General features: G+C 39.3%; 1 protein-coding gene across 3 annotated transcripts in view; it reads left to right on the forward strand.

The window, feature by feature from the left end:
* The window catches only part of Ankfy1 (ankyrin repeat and FYVE domain containing 1), an 82,145-nt gene that overhangs the window by 24,920 nt on the left and 40,954 nt on the right, over positions 1 to 16,271 (forward strand). For 2 of the 3 annotated variants that reach the window (NM_009671.5, XM_030245484.1), the window contains 3 exons: positions 7,707 to 7,842; positions 13,840 to 13,963; positions 15,551 to 15,700. In NM_009671.5, the coding sequence (NP_033801.4) occupies positions 7,707 to 7,842; positions 13,840 to 13,963; positions 15,551 to 15,700 (410 nt within the window). The remainder of the gene's footprint in view (positions 1 to 7,706; positions 7,843 to 13,839; positions 13,964 to 15,550; positions 15,701 to 16,271) is intronic. The other variant, XM_030245483.1, reaches the window with a different exon arrangement.

Raw genomic sequence — 16,271 nt, forward strand, 5'->3', positions numbered from 1 at the left:
TATATCTTTCAGTAAGCTTATTTATTTAAAAATATTACAATGATATTAATTTATATTATTAAATATCACATATAAATATGGTCTTTATATGCAAGTATATGTTATATCTGTTGTTATTATTATCATTATTATTATTGTATGTACCCATATGTTTGGAGGTTAGAGAACAGCTTTTAGAGTTAGTTGTAGGGCTTGAACTCTGGTTGCTAGGTTTCCATGGCAGTGTCTTTAACTGTTGAGTAATCTTATCAGGGCAGCCAAGTTTGTTTTTCACATGTGGTATATGTACATGTCCTTGTAGGTGTAAGTGCACGTGTGTGGAATCCAGAAGTTGATGCCACATAACTTCTTCAGTTATTCTTTGTAGTGATTGGTTGATTAAAGACAGGGACACATCACGTAATCTTACCTGGCCTGGAACTCAAATATGCCCATTTCTGCTTCTTGAAAACTAGAGTTAAAAATGTACTACCACCTTTAGTATTTCTCTCTAAAATTTTCCCACATGTGTTTATTTTGTGTTTGTGCCTGTGTGTGTTTGTGTGTATGTGTGATCATACACACACACACATACATTTATATACATTTGGTGGATGGAGCAGAGCTCCAAAAACCAGACTTTATTTCTTCTCTTTAGCAATTTATACCTTCTTAGACAAAATCTTTTTTATAAAATTACCTCATAGATAAAATGTTATACAAAAGGGGAGTTACAAAAGGATGTCCATACTAAGTTCAAAGCACTATTTCATTCTGTAAGCTCATTGTAAGTTCAAAGCAACAGATACACATGGTCTTGCTTCATCATAGTGCACACCTGTGGCTTCATCCTTGGACCTGACCTAAAACGAATGTTTTTCTTTGATCACAAATCTGTCCAAAGCCTGTTTCTCTCCTTAGTGTAATTTATGAAAGCTCATTGTATTCCTTATTATGCAGCCTTTACTTACTATTGTATAAGGAGGGGAACATTCTCTTCTTGATTCTAACTTTTATTAGATCTTTCTGGCAAAACTACTAAAACCATCTCCTTAAAATTGAGTCAAATCAAGAATGCTATAAAATCATTAATTCATCTAGACAGCATTAATTTATGAAAGTTCATCTTCATGTTGATCTGCAGGAAATTTGACCACTAGGGTGGACTGATGCTCAGGAGTCATTGGGCTATATACTATTGGCAGGAAAGGCACATCAGCAGTGAAAAGCTATCCTAGGGCAAAGTCTCTGGGGCTGTGCCCATCACAGCCATGCAGAGTGCTGGCCCATCTCCAGGAATCTTACTTGTTTTCCATAGCCTTTCCTAGAAGGCTTCTATCAGTCAGTATTTAGAATTTTAGTAGGTTTGTACCTGTGTGACATGGTGAATGTTCGTTTGTTTCAACATGGTAATTCCACTCCCATCACAAGTCCTGGACGCTCTGTGGATTATGCTGACCTCACCTCAGAGACCCACCTGTTTCTGCCTCCTAAGCACTAGGGTTAAAGGCGAGCGCCACTATGTTCAGTTTGCAATGGGAACTTTTTTTTTAAGGATTTATTTCATCTTTTTTATTTTTAAAATTTGTTTGTGTGTGTCTATGTCTATATTTGTGTTTGTGCATGAGAAATTTGGATTTTCCTGGAGCTAGAGTAACAGTTGTGAACTACTTGGTATGGTTTCTGGGAACCTAACTTAGGTCCTCTGCACAATAATATTTGCTCCTAACTACTGATGGCTAGATAAATTTCTAGCCTGATTTATTTTTAGTATGTATGTGTTTGTGTATTGGTAAAGACATTTGTTCATGGGTACATAGGAAGACAGATTTCCCTGAAGCTGGAGTTAACATTTGGTTGTAGTCCTTTCAGTGTGAGTACTGAGAACCAGGAGTGTACAAGGGTAGTATATGCTCTTAACTGCTGAGATCTCTCCTGCTGCACTGTAGAGTAATTTGTATTTGTGTATCTCTATTTATTTGAGACAACATCTCACTGTGTACCCTAGGCTAGCCTGGAACTCACAGCAGTCTATCTGCTCTGCCTCCTAAGTGCTAGGATTAAAGGCTTGTGCCACCATGTCCAGTTATATGTATATCTCTTGACAACATGTTATATATCTTAAACATATGTAGTAAATTTCTTCTAAAATTTTAATAGGACCTGGGGATGGCTCACTGAGTAAAGGCATTTGTGCCAAACCTAATGACCTGAATTTGATCCCCAGGATTCACATATTAGAAGGAAAAAACTCACCACATCAAGTTGTTCTCTAATTTCTACATATGCATCATGGCATATGTACACATACACACAAATAAATGGAATTTTAAGAAATGTTTTTAGTAGATGTACCAAATTATTTATATGGATATTGTTATTTTATGTTACATTGTTATCTTATGTTACAGAGTCTTTATAATTTTTAACTAAATGTGGAAGTAAATGGAATGGACTTAAAACATGGTTTTCAGAAGTTCACCTAAAATCGTATTGTATTAGTACTTGCTTAATCGCTCTTGAGAATGAGGTACAAAACAAAAGTTTATATTGAACTCTGCTATTAGTAAACTATTGCAAGAATTACGAGATGAAGATTGTCAGGGTATTAAAATGGGACATTGGTCTTGGAGTGTAGCTCATTGGTAGCTGGGAGATGTAATGGACTGTTAAATTATTTCAGGCAGTGGTTACAAATCTAACAAAGTAGTTGTTGTATGTGTATGTGTGTGCTGTTTTGAATTGGGCTAATACATAAGGTGCCAGGGCTGCCTAACATTTAAGCAGTGCTGTATAGCAAGAATAGGTGTGATCTCCTGGATTTAAGAGAACAGATTTTTCTGTTGTGAGTGAATTATCTTTTGTATTTTTTTTAATGTATTTTTGAAACAAGGTTTTTCTTTTTTTTTTTTAAAGATTTATTTATTTATTTATTTATTTATTGTATGTAAGTACACTGTAGCTGTTTTCAGACACTCCAGAAGTGGGAGTCAGATCTCGTTACGGATGGTTGTGGATGGTTGTGAGCCACCATGTGGTTGCTGGGATTTGAACTCCGGACCTTTGGAAGAGCAGTCGGGTGCTCTTACCCACTGAGCCATCTCACCAGCCCGAAACAAGGTTTTTCTACAAAGCCTTAGCTATCCTAGAACTCACTGTGTAGACGAGGCTGGCCTTAAACTCACAAAGCTCCTCCTGTCTCTGCCTCCCAACTACTGGGATTAAAGAGACACACCACCACTGCCGCCCCACAATGAGTGGATTATCTTTATGATAACTTCTAAGGTTTAACTTGAAGCCTTTAGTTCTCCCTTGTAAGCGCAAATAAACAAGCATAAATGCAGATGTGTGGGTCCATGCCATTCACAGCTAGAATACAAAGGCCTATGTGGAAGGAAGGTCTCTCTCTCCTGTGAGGCTCCAGTCCCTGTGGGCACACTCAGAGCTATGGCGTTTCCTGTTCAGAATGAAATCTTTTGAAACTGTGTCTAACCACCTGTAGAATAAAATTAGCATAGTTTCCAAGAGCCATTTGATTATGAAAGTGTTTTTCATAAAATGTGTGGAAGTAACTCTACAGGCATATAGTTTACAAAGATTACAAAAGATAATAAAAATTTGAAAATTACATTCGTTTGAAAGATATTAAGACTAAGCTAATATCTTTTGATACTTCAGTTATGAGACTCATGAAATGTACTTTGTTGCATTATCAGTGACATTCTAGTCAGGGCTACATGAGACACTTGTTTAATGGCTGAGTGTATATCTGTCTTAGTGACTATACTATGTGCATTGGAAAAGAGAATGTACTGCAGTTGCTGCATATAGTGCTTTGCTTATTTACAACACTGAGGATTGAACTCAGGACCTCTCAAATGCTAGGTAAGTGCTCTGCCGCTGACAATGCCACCGTCATTTTTATTGTTTCTTTTGAGGTGGAGTCTTGCTATGTTACCCAGGCTGTGTTAGAGCTTACTATGTTGTTTAGGCTGATCTTCAACTTGTCATCCTCCTGTCCAGAATATATACTATATAATCCAGCACTGTCCTGAGAGCTGGGATTATGTGTGTGGACCAAGACCAGGTATATCTAGCGTTCTTTAAATACCATTATGTCAAGAAGGCTGATTGTTCAGTGTTTCTGGATGAATGTGTGTGTGTGTGTGTGTGTGTGTGTGTGTGTGTGTGTGTGCATTTGTTTTCCTCTTATGCTAGCTTATCAATTCTTTAAAGTTTAGTATTACTCTTTACCGCAATCCTGGGATAGTAATTTTACTTGGGTTGGTGACATATTCATGTAATCCCAATACTTAGGAGGCTGAGGTAGGAGGGTTATGAGCTGCAGGCCAGGCTAGCTGGGGCTGTCTTGACATAACTTTGTCTCAAAAATCAAAAAGAAAGTAAAATGAAAAATGTTCACTATTGTTACTACATTACTGAGGAAGACAAAGGAAAAAAGAAGCAGCATTATTTGTTTTTGACCCACCCCTGTCAGTTTGGTTGTTTTAGCAGGCTAATCTGCTTTAAGTACATCAGGTTCTTCGTTCTATTCAACATCACTCCCTTCAGCTCATCCTTCTTACTGTGCTTAGTTGTAATAAAAGGCTAATCAGAGCTGGTCTGTTGTTGCCTAGTTATTAATAATGTATTCCTAGTCCTTATTGTGGTTTTCTTTGATAACTAAGAATTGATTATGATCTCCCAGAAACCTCAGTGAGCATCACAATAATTTAACAGACTTGCTAAAGTGCAGATGCTGGGGCCATCCCCAGTTTTCCTCACTGGGCCTGAGTGGGCTTGAGCGTTAAACTCTGTTAGGAGTCGGCTTGCTCAGGACTACTCTTGGAGAACCTTTATGCAAACTGTGACTTTAACTTGTCTTGAGCATCACTTTCTATATTTTGACCGAGAGCTGATTTAATAGAAATAACAGTATAGGGACTGGTGAGATGGCTCAGTGGGTAAGAGCACCCGACTGCTCTTCTGAAGGTCCGAAGTTCAAATCCCAGCAACCACATGGTGGCTCACAACCATCCGTAATGAGATCTGATGCCCTCTTGTGGTGTGTCTGAAGACAGCTACAGTGTACTTACATATAATAAATAAATAAATAAATAAATAAGTCTTTTTTAAAAAAAAAGAAATAACAGTATAGGGTAGTTTGTTTGCTTGTTTTGTTTTTTGAGACAGCATCAAGTAGTCCAGCTTGGCTTAGAATTCACAGTATATAGTCAAAGATGACCTTGAACTTGATTCTTCTGCTTCCCAATTGCTTACAGGTATGTACTACTACACCTGGTTTTATGTCATTTGGGATCAGCCCAAGACTTTTTTTTCTTTTTTTTTCCTCGAGACAGGGTTTCTCTGTGTAGCCCTGGCTGTCCTGGAACTCACTCTGTAGACCAGGCTGGCCTCGAACTCAGAAATCCACCTGCCTCTGCCTCCTGAGTGCTGGGACTAAAGACGTGCTCCACCACCGCCCGGCTTGGCCCAAGGCTTCTTTCATACTAGGCAATTATTACTAGCTAAGCCACATCCTCAGCACTAGTTTTAGATATCTTAAATGATTATTTTTATAATAAACATTTCCTGCAAGTATAGTTTTTAACTTTAAAAAATAAATAATATATTTACTAAGTAAAAATCAAAGTAAAAGAAAAATCATGAATTATGCTTGAGTTCATATTTTCAGGTTTATGATTGATTGATTGATGAATAGACAGAGCCAATCAATGAATGTATAGTATATTTAGATATATATGTATTTACACAATGGTACATTTATACTCTCAAATACATGAAGCAAAAATGAGATCCAGCTGTAAGGCATTTTCTCAGTTAGTGATCAAGGGGGGAGGGCCTCTTGTGGGTGGTGCCATCTCTGGGCTGGTAGTCTTGGGTTCCATAAGAAAGCAAGCTGAGGCCGGGCATGGTGGCGCACGCCTTTAATCCCAGCACTTGGGAGGCAGAGGCAGGTGGATTTCTGAGTTCGAGGCCAGCCTGGTCTACAGAGTGAGTTCCAGGACAGCCGGGGCTACACAGAGAAACCCTGTCTCGATAAACCACCACCACCAAAAAAAAAAAAAAAGAAAGCAAGCTGAGCAAGCCAGGGGAAGCAAGCCAGTAAGTAACATCCCTCCATGGCCTCTGCATCAGCTCCTGCTTCCTGACCTGCTTGAGTTCCAGTCCTGACATCCTTTGGTAATGAACAGCAATGTGGAAGTGTAAGCTGAATAAACCCTCTCCTTCCCAACTCACTTCTTGGTCATGATGTTTGTGTAGGAATAGAAACCCTGACTAAGACAGTAGCTCAGTGGAGCTCTGACTGCTCTTCTATAGAGAATCTGGGATTGACTCCCAGTAAGCACCCAATGGGATACAACCATCTGTAACTCTAGTTCCAGGGGGCCCAACATCCTTTTCTGGTCTCCTTAGGCATCAGGAACATAATTGGTACACAGCCATACATATATACACATAAAATAAAGTCTTTTTAATCACCAGTACTGCAAAAAAGTGATTAAAAATGAGTAAATAAGCCAGGCAGTAGTGATGCACTCTTTAATACTTGCACTGAGAAGGCAGAGTAAGTTCTAAGACAGCTAGGGCTATACAGAGAAACCCTCTCAAAACAAAAACAAAGCAGAACAAAAACAAATCCTTTGAGATACAAAAAAATGTACTATGTACATTTAAATATGTATTTGGTTATTGGTAAATCTTACTGGGTGCTTTTATTTTCATGGATCACTTATTTTTATATACATTGCTCATATTTCTATTAGGTATCTATTTTCTTGTTTTTATCTATAGGATCTTTTATTAGAAATTCTGCTGAGCATGGAATTGCACACCTCTAATCCTAGAACTCAGGAGGCATGGCAGGTGGATCTCTGAGTTCGAGGCTAGCCTGCTCTATGGAGTGAGTTCCAGGAGAGCTACAGATACAGAGAAACCTTGCCTAAAAATTTTTTTAAAAAGAAGAGGAAATTTCATTAATTTTTTTTTTAATGTTTCAAGTATTTTCCCAACAAATTTGACCCTATTGCTTCCTCATACAAAACTTTTAACATTTTTCTGGACTCAGACAGATTGTCACTGTTTTTTTTTTTTTTAATGTTCATTGGTGTTTTGCCTCTGCGTGTGTGTATGTGTGTGTGTGTGAGAGAGAGAGAGAGGTGGGGGGGGGGTGGAATTAAACCCAGGTCCTCTGGAAGAGCAACCAGTGCTCTTAACTCCTGAGCCATCTTTCTAGCTTCGACTGTTACCATTTTAATGGCTGTATTGTTAGGAAGTATCTACCAGAGAAGATCAGCTAACCTACAATTTTACTGGGTGTTTGGGACCTGAATGCAGTTCCAAGCCTTTCTCAGAGTGGGAGTTTAAATATAAAAAGCATATCCTGGGTTGACATAACCTCAGGTAGCAAGAATAATTAGTCAGAAGCAGAGTTACAGAAGTCAGAAAGCAAGGTTAATACATTCATGCACTTTTCCAGAAGTATAGGTCTTTGTTTTTGTTTTGGCAGGTGTTTTGCTGCTTACATGCTAGGTTCCAAGGCCTAAATGGCACTTCCATCATGGCATTAGTCGTGTTAAGGTCTGGGACCCTGTTACATTGTATTTCCTTGAGTTAGCTGTACCATAATTTACTTTTCTAAGCACAGATTTTAGGGTTACTTCTAGAAGGGCTAAGTGTGTCATCTACTTTCTTTCTCTAACTAGATGCGAATCCTGAGGTGACAATGACAATGCTTCGCTGGATCTATACGGATGAGTTAGAGTTCAGAGAGGATGATGTGTTCCTGACTGAATTGATGAAACTGGCCAATCGCTTTCAGCTCCAGCTCCTTAGGGAGAGGCAAGTCACAGCAGATGTATTCAAGGCTCTGCAAGGTGGTGGCAAAGCTTACTTGTGCCAGGCTCTGGGAAAGCAGCTTCTGCCATGTGATAACTGCTGGGGTTCTTTAATGTGATGTAGGAGAAGCTGGTTTCTCTGTAGCTTTGTGTTTCTGGTAAGCTCCACTTTGCCAGTGCTGTTGGTTTTCTCTGTCTTCGACTGTTTGTTACCTTAGAGTATGTGATGGTGTAAATTAGCCAATAGATATAGACGAATAGAATCCAGCCTCCAGATTCTTGACTTTGCCTTTCATTATACTACATTTTGGTCAACACTCCTTTTTGGAAGCACTTTAGTACTTAAATTCAGTACTTTTTGGTTCACTAGGTTTTGTAGCCAGTATCAATAAGGGCTTACTTCATTGAAGCTAGCTGCTTTTTTAGGTCCCAAGGAGCTAGCATGATATGTTTTTATGGTGCATTTTCTTTGTTCCTCTCTGAAGTTAGCATTTTAGAACAGTAAGAGACAAAATGTTATCAGATGGTGCCAAGCAGAATGCTGTCCGTGTGCTGTGGCTGTGTCTCTTGGTGACCAGTGAGGTTGATGTAATCGTCTTACAGTACTTCACCATCTCCTTTTCTATTGGGTGTGTGGGGAAAAGGGGCCCCTCTCCTGGGTAGTTTCAACCATGTGTTCCTCATTCAGTCTATTTGTTACTTGTTTGCCCTTCCCCAGGAGATCAAAGAGAGACTTGGCTACCAGGAGCTCCTTGCTCTTTTTTTATTGTGAGGGAGTTTTCCTTTAGGATTGCCCCAGAACCTCACAGAATCCATAGACCAAATCTTTCCAACTACCTATAAGTTATGAGGGCCTGAGAACTGTTTTAATATCTAATTTAAACATAGACGAGTCCAAGGTATTTAGGATTAGATAATTAGCACAACTAACTTTATTATTGAAGTCCTCTAGTTAATTATTGTTTGTTTATTGAGGTTTTTAATTACATAAATATGAATTCATACTAATTTTAATTAGATTGTTTATATCTTCTTTACCTCCAGATATCCTCAGCTTTCTCATTGACTATATCATCAGACTTGCTTATGAAATTGCTTTAATGTTCTGGGATTGGTATAGGTAGTTGTAATGGTATAATGGATCCTTTAATTAAAATGTTACTCTTTATTGATTGCTTAAGCCTCTTGACTATCAACATTACCAGATGCTCAAATTTGTTCTGTTGATTGTGGATATTAAGTTGTTTTTCATAGCTTTTTAAAAGAGCTGGTATGGGAGAGACCAAGACTGGAGTGAATGCTGTCTTTTAATAAGGTCACAGAGTGCCCACTGCTGTCAGGAAGAGAAATGACACATCTAGGATATTAAGCCAGTAGGCTCTGGCAAAACCATGCAGTTCTGTGTGAAGTCAAGGCACTGATTTCTGTGATAGAGAGGCTCTGATGGCTTGGAAATATTAATAATTAACTTGATCAAAAAGAAGGGTGTAGTAACAATTTTGGAATTTTGGTTTCTTTAAAAAACTACAGAAATATTATAGGAATATGCTTTCAATCACAGGTGTGGGATATGGGGCTGCTTTGGCAGCTGTCTACAGTAGCTGACTGTGATTTTGCCAGCTGCAGATAGTTTCTGTGTTTGTGTGACATTTGCAAATCTGGGTAGTTTTCAGAGATTACATAAATGCTAGGGGCTCCAAGAGGTGATGTAGGTTGTTTGGTTTTTGTTGGTAGTTGTTGGTTGATGCTGGTGGCAGTTTAAGTATTCCTACGCAAAGAAGAAAGAGGCAGAGGAGGAGAAGGAAAAGGAAGAAGTGGAGGAGGAGAAATAATAATTAGATATCATAACTGCAAAGATCAAATTTGCTTCAAGGAACTCAATGCCCCCAATCAGCAAGAAAGTAGTCTAATGGCCCCCAACTTTATTTAAGGATCACTTTTCTTCCTCGCTATCTTTTTTTCCGGCTTATCTAGTGTTTAGGAATTGGAAGGTGGAAGAAAAGGAGTAGAGAAGGGTAGAAAGAAGAGCCCATAGTAGCCAAAGACCAGCTACAGAAGGGCTTTTTTTGTAATATCAGAAAATTCTCTTTGAAAAAGTATATTATTAAAATGACTATTTTCATTGATTATAAATATGGGTATAGTATATGCAATTTGGAAAACCGAATTATATAAAGAAAAAGTAGGTCACCTACAACCCAACCATTGTTCATCTGTGTATTTTTCTCTCAATAGTTATCACATCTCACATATATGGGTCGATCTGAAAGGGATTGGTGGCACACACTTTGAATCCTAGCACTTGGAAGGCAAAGAAAGGCAAATCGCTTGTGAGCTCAAGGTCAGCTTGGTCTACAGAGTAAATTCCAGGACTGCCAGGGCTACACAGAAAAACCCTGTCAAACAAAACAAAGCAAAAGCAAAAACAAAAAAGAAAGAAAACCAGACAGAAGTTTGTAGGGTCCCTGGTTTATACTTTAAAAATCAGATGTATGGACTAGAAATATGGCTCAGAGATGAAAAGCCCTTGTTGCTCTTGGAGAGGACTTTGGTTCCCAGAGGCTCACAGCCACTTTTGACTTCATTTTCTGGGGCTCTGATGTCCTTTCCTGGCCTTGTGGGGCTTTTGAAAGCACATGGACTCACATAGATAGACATGCATATAAGAATAATGAATAAATAAATCTTTGCTGGGCATGGTGGCACATGCCATTAATCCCAGCACTTGGAGGTAGAGAAAGATGAGTCTCTGAGTTTAAGTATAGTCTGGTCTACAAAGAGAGTGCCAGGCCAACCAGAGTTATATATGGTGAGCTCCTGTTTCAAAAAACAAGATAGATTGCTTTGTGCTTTTTGTATGCTTTGTGGATATCAAATTTTTAAAAATATATTAATAACAGTATTTTTCCTCCAGAGGATAACTAGCCTGTCTTTCTCTTTTTCAAATAGAAACTATGAGGTGAGAGCTTAATAAAATTATGTGTTCTTGCCAGGAGGTGTTGGCACATGCCATTAATTCCACCAACCTGAGGGACAGAGGCAGATGGATCTCTGAGGTCGTAGCCAGCTTGGTCTACAGAGTGAGTTCCTGGACAACCAGGGCTTCACAGAGAAAAACCCTGTCTCAGAGAGAACGGGAGAAGGAGGGATGGGGGAGAGAGAGAGAGAGAGAGAGAGAGAGAGAGAGAGAGAGAGAGAGAGAGGAGAAGACATGTATTCTTTTGTTGTATGAATCATGTCAGTTACTAGTTATAGTCTTATCCATATGACAAATGGTACTCAGGGGATCTAAATGAGTGAAAATGAACTGTTTGTAAGAAAACATCTGTTGGTATGAACTGTGTTCAAGTCATCCCTTGGCAGTAAGAAGGGAGACTATGATTTTCAGAGTCCAGGCCACTGTCTGTACAAGTGTGTAAAGTAAGTGCTCTGCAGATGTGATTTGGAATCCTTGCAGTCCTATGAGGTGGGCCACCTGCTGCTAGGACACTGTTATAGCAAGACTAGTTTCATCTGTCAGATAGCAGTTTTCTCCTGGAACACTTAATTCCATAGCTGTGGTCAGGTCACAATAACTTTGTTACCCTTTGTTGTGATATGCAGTGTACTTGGAGACTCCAGTGATACAGAAAGGTTTGGGAATACACTGTTTTAGTTTTTGAGCTAGTGTTACACAGTAGCCAATGCTACTTTTGTAGCCCAGGTTTTCTTCCAACTCTTGTTGGAAAGAAATCTCCTTGCCTCAGCCTCCCAAGTATTGAGATTTGAGGTATGTGTCCCTACTCTCAGACTTGTTGGTTTCATTTTTGTTTTGTTTTATTTCAAGACAGGGTTTCTCTCTGTCGACAGGCTGCCTTGAACTCAACAGAAATCTAACTGCCTCTGATTCCCCAAGTGCTAGGATCAAAGGGGTGCATCACCAGTGCCCGTACAGTAACATGTCTACATACTCATTTTAACTTCTTCTAAAAATGCTGTGGAAGGGTTGGTGAGATTGCTCAGCAGGTAAAAATTCTTGCTACATAAACCTGATAATCCAACTGATAATCCAAGTTTGAGCCCTAAAACTCAATTTGGAAGAAGAGAACTGACTTGAAAGTTGTCCTCCAGCCTTCACACTTTTTTTTTTTTTTTTTTTTTTTTTGCTAAAGATTTATTTATTTATTATATGTAAGTACACTGTAGCTGTCTTCAGACATTCCAGAAGAGGGAGTCAGATCTCATTACAGATGGTTGTGAGCCACCATGTGGTTGCTGGGATTTGAACTCTGGACCTTCGGAAGAGCAGTCGGGTGCTCTTACCCACTGAGCCATCTCACCAGCCCAAGCCTTCACACTTTTGTGCACTGTGGCGTGTGCTTGCTTGGCTCTCTCTATAATAATAATAATAATAATAATAATAATAATAATAATAATAATAATAATAAATGTATGAATGAATAATTTGGGTGGAATTGAGGCAAGGGATATACTTTGTGCCCAATTTTCTCTTGGTATACTGTGGTCTGATGTGTGTGTGTGTGTGTGTGTGTGTGTGAGATACTAAGGATTGAATCCACAGCCTCTTGCATACTAGATATGATTCATAATTGTTTCACTATCTTTTAGCTATTTTGGATATTTTATTTATAAAACTTTTATTTATGTGTATGTGAGTGTATGGGGTTGGTGCTTAGAGAGGCTAAAAGAGGACATCAAATTCCTTACAACTAGAGTCATGGGCACCTGGGAACCGCCTGTCATGTGCCCAAGGAACCAAACTTAGGTCCTTTGGAAGAAGAGTTATTCTTAGCTGCTTAGCTGTCTATTAAGTCTACATATGCACCCCCTACCCTTTCACCTCCCCATCCCCCATTATTACTAGGGATTGAACCCAGAGCTTTCCAAGTACAAATCCATCCTAGGCAAACATTCTGCCACTGTCCTATTTTCTAGTCCCTGAATTATAATTTACTCACTTATTTTAATTATCATCATCATTATTGTGTCAGTGTTTTGGCTACATCTGTATCTGTGTACCATGTACATGCAGTATCCATGAAGGTCTGATGAGAGCACTGGATCCTCTAGAACTGAAGTTAGATGGTTGTGAGTTTGCATGTGAGTGCTGTGAACCAAATCTAGGTCCTCTGGAAGAACAGCCAGTGCTCTCAACCTCAGAGGTACCTCTCCAGCCTTCTGAATTATAATTTAATCAGAATACAAATTTATCTTTTGGGGGTACTTTTTTTTTAATTTAATTTTATTTATTATATGTAAGTACACTGTAGCTGTCTTCAGATCTCATTATAGGTGGTTGTGAGCCACCATGTGGTTGCTGGGATCTGAACTCAGGACCTCCGGAAGAGCAGTCAGTGCTCTTAACTGCTGAGCCATCTCACCAGCCCTTGGGGGTACTTTTAAGGAGGTATTTATTAAGCATAGACCCTCATATTTTGAACTTTGAGAATAATAGAGTTGTCTGGAATCTGCAGGCTTATTCCATACAATTCAGTACCAAAGAACTGAAGCCAATCTGTTTTGTGTTTGACTTTAGAATGGCCTGTGCATGTGATCAATGGGTTTCTTGTGATTGCTTTTGAAACTCTTGAAATTTTAAGCTTCATAGGGTTTTTTGCAGGTTATTTTCATTCTGCTCAGGACAGTGTGATGTAATATACTGTCTAATACAAGACTATAAAGCACAGTGTAAGCCAGGCTTAGGCAAGAGGAACCTGACTTCACAGCTAGCCTGGGCTACATAGTGAGATACCCTACCTTAAAAATGGAATGCATATGACCAGGTTTGATAAAATAATAAAAATTGATTTCAATAAGTAAAAATATACACATAAATAAAATACAGCAGTAGCCTAGCCATACTTCCTTATTAAATACAGTGCTTAGCCTTACTCCTCAGTTTTACTAGATATAGCTCGTGTAGCAGTCACTGGTTTTGGTTTACTTATTAATGTATTTGCCTTGCTAATACTGTTCATCATTAATAAATAATCTTTTACAGATGTGAGAAGGGTGTTATGTCTCTGGTGAATGTTAGGAACTGTATTCGCTTCTATCAAACAGCAGAGGAATTAAATGCCAGTACGCTGATGAACTATTGTGCAGAAATTATTGCAAGTCACTGGGTAAGTAAGAGATTGTGTGGTATGGACAAGCCTTCACACTGCAGCTGGAGATCCCAGTGTAAACCCTGTTTCCACAGTATCCTCTCTGTTACCTAGTCTTTGTTGTTTGTATTCTTGAAAAATAAGCAGTTGGGTTAGATGATCTTTGAGGCTTTTTCAATTCTGAAAGTGTTGTTAGGGTCTAGAGTGGAACAGGAAGAGATGGCTAAGGTTCAGGAACAGATGTCAAGAACACCTGCCTTCAGCATTGTCCTAGAGAAGCTGTGACCCAGCATTCAGCTGCCCATGACAGAGCTTTCTCCACTGCTTCACTTATTGGGTTTCCATCATAAATAACAGGTTTTACATTTCTTCGTTATGGTTTGCTTTATACTTTTGTATGTGTATACAGGTGCACGTATGTGGCTCTAGAGGCCAGAGAACAACCTCTGGTGGGATTACTCAAGTACCGTCCACTGTATTTTGAGGCAGGCTCTCTCACTGGCCTAGATTTCACTGATTAGATGAGGTTGGCACCACTGAAGCCCCAGGGATTATCTTGTCTTCTCCCAAACACAGGGCATACAAACTAAGTTTGTTTTGTTTTTCTTTTTTCTTTTCTTTACATTAAATAAATAGATAAATACAGCAATCAGTGTTTTATGAACTAGCTTCTGTGATTGTTTTTGTATATAACTTTTATGGGAGAAACCTTAAAATTCTAAGGAAAGATTTCTAACAGAACTGGCCTGTGTGTACTTAATGTCACAGACCTGAAACCCCAACCACTTCAGGGTCTAAGGCAGGAGGATGTTGAATCCATGGTCCGCCTAAACTGCAAAGCAAGTTCAAGACCAGTGAGAAGAACTAAACCAGACCCTTTTCTCAGAAAAATTTAAAGGGTGGGAAATACAGCTCAGTGGTAGTGTTTGCCTAGCATGCAGGAGGCCCTCAATTTAATTCTGATACTACTAGAAAAGTGGGGTTGTTGTTTGTTGCACTGAGATAAGCTCTCATTCTGTAGCCCAGACTGACCTGAAACTCACTGTGTATCTCAGACTGACCCTAAACTTAGGCAAACATCCTGCCTCAGCCTCTTGATTGATGAAATTAAGGGCATGTGTTGCTATACCTGCTGAAAACTAGCTTTAAAGAGCTGACATAGAGCAGCCTTCCTTCCCTGATAGGGCAACAGTTGTGGAGAACTGATGTGACTCTGTGATTTGTTGTCACAGTTCAGATTTGTTTTGAAATTGCCATCGTTGTAGGCTAATAGTAGGGGAAGAACTCTAAACTCGGGGTGGGACTCCTACGTGGCTTGGTTCCAGTTGAAGGTCAGAGTTGACATTTAGCTGTCACTTTCTGGGGCCCAGCAGTGCTCTGATAGGTAGAGTGTGGTGGCAAGTGCCTCTTAAATACAGATCCTGACTAGCCATTTTCTCAGTCAGACTTGTGTGAGCTCTCTGGCCTCTGCAGGCTTTGTCGTCTTCATCTGCAAAGGAAGCAAAGATGGAATTAATTGGAAAATGTTAAGTCTTTGACACATGTTAAGTGCTTATTACTAAGTGACAGTTGTTATTAACACTTTTCATTGTTTTTACTCCTTAGGATGACTTGCGAAAGGAGGACTTCAGTAGCCTGAGTGCTCAGTTGTTATACAAAATGATCAAATCCAAGACAGAGTACCCATTACATAAAGCTATCAAAGTGGAGAGAGAAGATGTGGTCTTCCTCTATCTGATTGAAATGGATTCCCAGGTATTGTAGAAGCATCTCCATTTTTTCCTCTCTCTCCCCAAACTTTAATGTTATCAACATTTCCTGCTTCTCTCTGCACCATCAGTAGACATTCTATGAAGGTACTTCTAATATGTACAGGAAACTTCTGGGCATTTTCTGTTCTACTCGTCAGAATTTGCCATTAGTCCAATCCAAAGCCACATTCCCATTTCCAAATGGCTGTCACAGCAGTGCCTGACTTCAGGTCCCCAACAAGTTTCCATAAACCAGGACACATTCTGGGCTAGTCTCTGCTTTGGCAGAGGACACAGGTTTGGTTCCCAACACCCAAATGGCAGCTCACAACCAACTGTAACTCCATTTCCAGGGAATCCAACACCCTCTTCTGACTTCTGCAGGCTTCAGCCACACATGTGGTATACACACTGCATGTAGGCGAAACACTCATGCACATAAAATAATACGGTTTAGAACAACAAAAACACATGAGTTTATTACTTGACAGTTTTGCCTATTCAAGGTCTAAGCCAGAAGTCACATGCTAAAAGCGAGTTATTAGTAAGCTGTTGTCTCTTATGGAGCTGTGGAG

The sequence above is a fragment of the Mus musculus genome, chromosome 11 (genome assembly GCF_000001635.26).
Source record: "Mus musculus strain C57BL/6J chromosome 11, GRCm38.p6 C57BL/6J".
Lineage (NCBI taxonomy): Eukaryota > Metazoa > Chordata > Mammalia > Rodentia > Muridae > Mus > Mus musculus.